Source organism: Nestor notabilis, unplaced genomic scaffold (genome assembly GCF_000696875.1).
Source record: "Nestor notabilis isolate BGI_N333 unplaced genomic scaffold, ASM69687v1 scaffold8759, whole genome shotgun sequence".
NCBI lineage: Eukaryota > Metazoa > Chordata > Aves > Psittaciformes > Psittacidae > Nestor > Nestor notabilis.
This window is the reverse complement of record NW_009943235.1, coordinates 58,104-65,200: the sequence shown is the minus strand read 5'-3', so window position 1 is coordinate 65,200 and position 7,097 is coordinate 58,104. Positions and strand designations below refer to the sequence as shown.

Genomic DNA, 7,097 nt, shown 5'->3' with positions numbered 1-7,097 from the left:
GCAGGAAACATCCAGGAGAGAATGTTCTTTCTATTTGATAATCTATTGGTCTATTGCAAGAGGAAATCCAGGTGAGTCCCTCCATGCTTACGGACCATTCAGAAGTTTTGTAAGCAGAAAGTATGATCAGTTACTGACCACTCACTGTATTCCCTGTCGCTCTGCAGGGCTGAGTCACAGGTGTGACTTCCCTCTGTTCTCCAATATTGCTGTTATTTAGACAACATGAGAAAGAAGCCACTCTGTGGCAGGACAAATATGCCACATGCTAATGGGGTCTCCACCCTGAGAAATGCGTAATCCAAAGACAGAAGTTGATACAGTGCAGAAAAAACACAGAGTGAGTTCTTACAGCTGGAAAGCTTCCCAGAGCAGATGGGTCTCCAGGAGTGATGTGTAGAATGGGGCCTTGCCAACTTTCATTGTGAGGTTATTCCAAGCAGACAAGGGTGACATGAAAAACAATATAAAGCCAAGGAAGGGGAAAGTGGAAGACTAAGAAAACATTAAATAGATGCAGGACACAGAGAAGTGAGGAAGAGATGAAGATTAGCAAATTGCTGTTCAGTGTTTGCAGCCATGGGCTCTGTGTGGCTACAATTTTTACATCATTCCACCTTATAAAACTCCAGTATTACTAACACCTACTGGTTATTATTAAAATACACTGGCAGAGTGGAGGGCAATTTGCTTCTGCAGCAATTACACTGTATTTCAGTCCTTAAGCTTTTCACCTCCACAGCTCCAGTCTCATTCTCTTGGTCTTTCCTGAATTTTCAATACATTCTCTACACTCCAGGTTCTCCTTCTCCTCCTTCACGTTATACCTCTTTAATGGTGGTGGCCAAGTAGAATGGCCAACCCAATTAGGAATACCACAGTGTTCTCTCCAAATTCTCATATCTCAAAATTGGGATTTGTTTCCCAGTTCAGTGGAAATTTTGGAAACATTAAACTGGTAAATATAATTTCAGTGATGTTCAGACTTTTTGTGTGGACAATGCTGGAACGATACAACATAAATAAAAATTATTATGTGAAATCTACATTAGAAATTATTAGAATGTAATATTAACATTTAAATTGAAAAGAAAATTACGTGATTCAATCTTATGTGGCTTTTAGGAGTAAGTGAAGCCTTTTGACTCTGCTGCAATGAAGTAAGAAAGATGAAACACATCATTTTAACTCTATCAGATTTGTCAAAATCCAAACTTCCACATGAAACAGTTCATTAATTTGTGTCTTCTAACAGAAAACTATTCCTTAGGGAGTTAAAAAAAAAAAAGAAATCAATTTGGTATCTAATCTTTTACTTCTTTAAAGCTCCTAGAAACTGGTTTTCTCATCCTGTTTGTAGTTCAGGTTAGCAGAGCCCCTCCCGCGCTGTCCAGGCATTTTTCCAGGAATACTAAGGTTTAGAAAACAAAATGTTCTACTTTAAGCAACTCTTTTTTTTGTATAGGAGACATTACTGAGCTACTCCGTAGTTTGGCTTGATTTTGGAGGAGGCTGCTGTAACACTTTGATTTTCCCAGAGGATTGATATTGTTTATCTTCATCTATTAATGTAGCTTGAACTGATGAAATGTTCAGGATCTGATTTCCATTAAAAAGTAGGATATTTTATGAAGTCTGCTGGGAATTGCCTAGTGTAAAGATATATTTAGGAATCACTGAGCGACTTTAGTTTTGGATATTTCTCCTGTCTAGCTGCTATTTATAATTAGTCCAGGATGGAAATTAGTGGCTATCCAGTTGTGCTGGTGTGATCATTTGGCCAGCTGCATGACAAACAACTGACACGTTAGTGGGACACAGCTTTTGGAAAGACCAGTACTCACCAAAAACCTGCCTGTGTCTGTTCCTAGTTCAAAATTGAAAGACTTGGTTCTCATCTCACACTGCGCTTATCTTGTAGAAATCACTGGAGCTTTTCTTGACTGAAAAATGCAATCAGAATTCAGACCTGTCTTCGATAAGTAGTCAACAATGCAGCCATTTAGAATTTAGGCATCGTATCTTTTCACAATAGCATAAATTAGGAGTAGTGTTGTTGAGACCAGTTTAAGATGTGTCTTAGAATAAGATCTGTGATTTTCAGTCTGAGACTGCAATCTCATCTTTTGCAGAAGCTTTGGGAAGTCTGACAAACTGATGACATAGATTTTCAGGGCTGAGTATTGTTTTGTGTTTTTAGCAGGATCATAGACGGCTGTTTAAATTGAATCCTGATGTCAGGAACAATATGTTTCATGTGGAGAAATGGGCTGAGTATTTAAAGGGTTTCGCTAAGGCTGCCAGGATAGCTTTTCTTTAGATTCCAACAGTCGTCTTTAGGAAATGATCTAATGGCTCCAAGATCTCCATCCCTGTCAGTCTGGTTGGATATAAATATATGGTCATCACTAAATGTGTATTTGTCACTAAAACTAGTTGTAAAAGGAAAAATTGTTCAGGAAAACTTGGTGATTCTCCTCTCACCTCAGTTTATCATAGATATTTCACTCTGACAGAATTTTTCTCTCCAGCTGTTTTTTATTGCAATATTTCTTGAACCTTATGAGCTCCTGGCAAGCTGCCACAGCAATCCCTTCACTGCACAGAGCTTGGACACTTGCCATCTCAAATGATGATCATTTGACCCGTTGTGTTTTGGTTCATATAGCAGGGTTGTTCTTAGATATTAAAGCTCAGCAGGTGTTAGTTGGCTGGTTTTAAACCTTTTATAAACACAAAAATCAGAACACAACTAGCAATGGAAGTGCTTTCCTGATTATTTTTTTTTTTACAAGACATTTCAACAGAGACTCTATAAAGCTTATGGATAAAGATGTAAACTTTGGTGCAAAGTCACCACAGCAGCACTTTCACAAATGCCCCCTCCAATGACATTTAACACAAATATGACAGGCCATGTGACACCAGCCTCTTTACATGTTTTATTTCAGATTTGAAGCTTGGTATACATCCCACAAATTTATCAAGCTGTAGGCAAAGAAAGAAGCAAATAGAACATTTTGTCAGGGGATATTGCAGTTTTCATCCCAGAGCCGTGTGCAGTTTGGTTGGACTGGCATTTCAGTCAGTCATCAGGAATGTAAAGCTTGAAGGCATCATCCCAGTCTTCACATAGTCTTGTAAAATAAGCTCTTTATCACTGTACTGACATTGTTGTACACTTACATTTCTGAGCTGATGGAGTATTCCAGTTTTTCAAAATCAGAGGTGTGGTCAAATACAACAAGACATTATATCAGAACCCTTTTTTAATAGTCATATGTCAGAATGATTCATATATATGTGTAACACTATTTGTTTATGTGTTGTTAACAGTCTAAATCCTAATTGCAGGGTTACTGGGAAGAAAACATCTAAACGGACAAAGTCAATCAATGGGTCCCTTTATATCTTCAGAGGCCGAATAAACACAGAAGTCATGGAGGTGGAAAATGTGGAAGATGGAACAGGTATGAGACCAAATACTGGCTTCTAGCAACACAGTGAGACCAGATCCTATTTTGGAAGGTGGTACAAAAGTACTTTTCTGTCTCCTCTAATGAAATCTGAAGTAAGCTATGCAACTTCTGGTACCTTCCTTATTAGACCAACTTATGTTTGTTGAAAGACTGGACATGCTTTCAGGCACTAGTCCTTCATTCTGAAATAACCTTATGAAGAGTTTGTGTACCCAGAAACTTGTCTATTTTTTCTCCTAATCCAAGTTAATATAGTAAAAGATACTTTATCTTCTTTCCATCCTTTCTTTTCTTACATCTTAAGCCATTGCAGCTATAACAACAGAACTTCTGAATCATCTTCTCATTTAGAACACTACCAAATATTAGTCTTAGCCTCAAATCAGTAGCATGGAATGTGTCCCTGAACAAAATATGAGAACAGCAGTTGTGTTACGATTCTCATGTTCTGATTTCATCCACAAAGGCCACACCAACCCCTCCTCCTACAGTAATAAGTCAGGAATTAATATTACGTCCTTTAAACAGTTCCCATGTTCAGTGGACAAAATCCTTACAGTGCAAGAAGTTAGTATGTCCCCAGAAAGCTCAGATCAAATAACCTGAACAAACTTCATAGACTGTTTCATTGATATAATTGTATTTTAAATATTTCAGTTCTTCTGAGGTGAAATTACAGTGTCACCCTTAGGACTGAATCAGTCAGTTTAACAGCCTATGGATACTTGTATTAATACATGTAGTTCCAGGTAAATAACAACCAGTCACATGGACAGTCAGTAAGAACGATGCTCCTCAGAACACCTCTAGAAGTCAAGCTCTTTTAATTAAGGTGTCCCATGCTGATTTGATTGAAGTAGCAGCCTTCTGTTCACTGTGTCCATTGTGCTCTGGGTTTTTACAGCAGATTACCACAGCAACGGCTACACTGTGACAAATGGCTGGAAGATACACAACACAGCCAAGAACAAGTGGTTTGTCTGTATGGCCAAGACTGCAGAGGACAAACAGAAATGGCTGGATGCTATAATCAAGGAAAGGGAGCAGAGAGAGAGTAAGTAGATTATGTATTTTGGAATGCACTGAATGAACTTGTGTACAGAGGGGTAATATATATGTATGTATAAGTATCTGAGAGAAAAAGGTTGCAGTTTTTCCTCTCTGGGCAGAATTAAAATCTATCCTTAATGAAAAAGAAAATCCACTGATTGAAAACAAATATTTCTAAATGTTCTGAATTTCTGAACCCTTGGGGGTTTTATGGACTTGTGTCAGTATATTTATCAAACATTTTTATTTACCAGAGGCAGTTTCTTTGAGGCACTGAATTACTGTTATAAAAGTAACATTTAATCAATTTAATTTTTGGTCTTGTACTTGCTAAGAAATAATGCTTTAGATGTTTAAAAAAGTTACAGATCTGTCATTGAAGATTCATGAAAGCAGAGAATCCTTTAATGTCCTTTGAAGTCCAAACTTAGTTTTTGTATTACAGTACTTTGCATCTAATCTGCTAAACACAATGCTCATTGCAGTGTTGTTACCATAGAATATGAACCATTTCTAACATACTTTGTCATGTTTGAAGCCCAGTGCACATTTTGATGATAGCAAGGATACTACCTCCAAAATGTAGATGTAAATGAATGTAAATTCAGACCTACCTGAAGGCAACAGAGAGAATTGGTTTTGATTTTTGCTTATTGGTCAGTTGTGAATCCCATTCTACTTTAAGGATCCTGATCTTCCACATGCTGTATTTTTTTTTAATAAAATACATTTCTTGGCTCTTACTTCTACCCTCAGAGTGCTAAATCATGTCTCTAAAAGGTCCCATGAGTCTCCATTGCGTAGTGAGTTTTCGCTTTCTGAGGTCACTTACTGCTCTGTGGAATTTCCTGTGCATCAGGTAAAATGTGTGAGGAGAGAGAAAGTTCAATAAGAAGTAAACCCAGGATTACTAAAACAGACCACGTACAAACAAGGGAGCTTGCGAATACGGGGAGGTGGCTTAGGAAGGGAGAAGAACTATTCCATGATAGAAAGTTTCTCAAAGCTTTCCGTGCAGCATTGGCTAGTAAGATTTTCTGATGCTTTTTGTCATACTGTTTTATGATGTGGCAGCTGATGACAGGCACTCAGGATAAGCATAGATATTCTGGCAGACATTCCAGGCCTTACTGGAAAATCTCCTTTGGATCAGAGTACTTACAAAGTCACAGAGATATCAGTGTTTGGATTAGAATGTAGAAAGCTTGGTGAGATTCCCAATCCTGTAGGATGAGTTGGGTAAAATGTGCATTCCAGTCTGCCATTTACATCAGAGCCTGGGGAATTCAGTGATGTAAGACCAGGAGGAAACATGTATACTATTACACAGGCTGTTTTCTATCACAAGTTCACGTTGCAAATTAGCCTCAGCTACACGTGTCAGCATTCGCAGTGAATTGGATCACAGTACTGGGAGAAGAAGAGGATGGAAGAATAACAGCAGTAAGCCATGGGAGTTGTGGAGCCAAAACTTCTAGCCAGATATTGGACACATGAAAGAAATACTCCTTGAAAGACAAAATGTTGTGCAAGTCTCATTTCTGGAACGTGCCTTTCAAGCCTCTAAACCAAATGCATTAAGCGTTTTCAAAAAGCTAGAAAGCAGCTCTGATGACACAGAAAGCTATTAATTCATTTCAGTATCTTACCATAAAGCAATAGGATTTATGTCCAATTAGGGTGAACTGCTCTTCCCATAGAGTGTGTACAGTTTTCATGTCTAGCCTTACATTGATCACTTAAATTCTACCCAGTGTAAATCTGTGTGAAAATGGGGCACATAAGTACAGGACCAATTCAGGCTGCCTGGTTTCAAAAATGATAGGTACCTAAAATATGTGCCTCTGTTTTGGACTCCAGAGTTGCCTAGATTTGTAGGTTCAAAGTTCAAGAAAATAAAAGTATGTGTGCAGGCTAGAAGAGACAAAACTTACACGACAGCAAACCAGCTGTCCTTCTAAAGCAAATCTAAAGTGAGGAGTGCCAGCAAATGCCAGTTATGACGGTAGCTGTAACAGAGACATCTCTTGTTTTCAGAGCTCATCCCCCTGACTGCAGGAGTTTTCAAGTTAACATGAGCTATGTGGAAACTAAAACAAAGTGGTCATGAAATTTTCTCTCTATCCAATTATCTATCATTCCTTAAATCATTTGGTATTTCTTTCATTGACTGGATAATATAATTGTCAAAATGTATTTTTAGCTTAGGATATTAGTAAATACAATAATTAAGAAAGGATGAGAAAATAATGTTCCTGTCTAGTTTTGATTTATTTAAGGATGTGAATTTGAGTGGTTTTGTATTTTCGACTTCAAGTAATAGAACAGTCAAAAAGTCATCTGCTCTGTCAAGCATTTTGATGCCTTGGACAAGGCATCAATGCTGGCAGTTATTTTGGGGCCAAAAGTGGAATTGCAACAGGAAATCAGTTTCATAAGGTATAGAATCATAGAGTGGTTTGGGCTGGAAGGGACCTTAAAGATCATCTATTTACAACCCTCTGCCATTGGCAGGGACACCTTCCGCAAGACCAGGTCACTCCAAGGCCCTCTGTCCAACCCGGACTT

The 7,097-nt window shown here is 38.1% G+C and overlaps 1 protein-coding gene across 1 annotated transcript in view; it reads left to right on the top strand.

Annotated features, from left to right (window-relative positions):
- The window catches only part of LOC104411417 (phosphatidylinositol 3,4,5-trisphosphate-dependent Rac exchanger 1 protein-like), a gene marked incomplete at its 5' end in the record, with an annotated part of 83,911 nt that overhangs the window by 28,263 nt on the left and 48,551 nt on the right, over positions 1 to 7,097 (top strand). Inside the window, 3 exon segments of the mRNA XM_010021829.1 lie at positions 1 to 71; positions 3,355 to 3,470; positions 4,384 to 4,533. Of these exon segments, the coding sequence (XP_010020131.1) occupies positions 1 to 71; positions 3,355 to 3,470; positions 4,384 to 4,533 (337 nt within the window).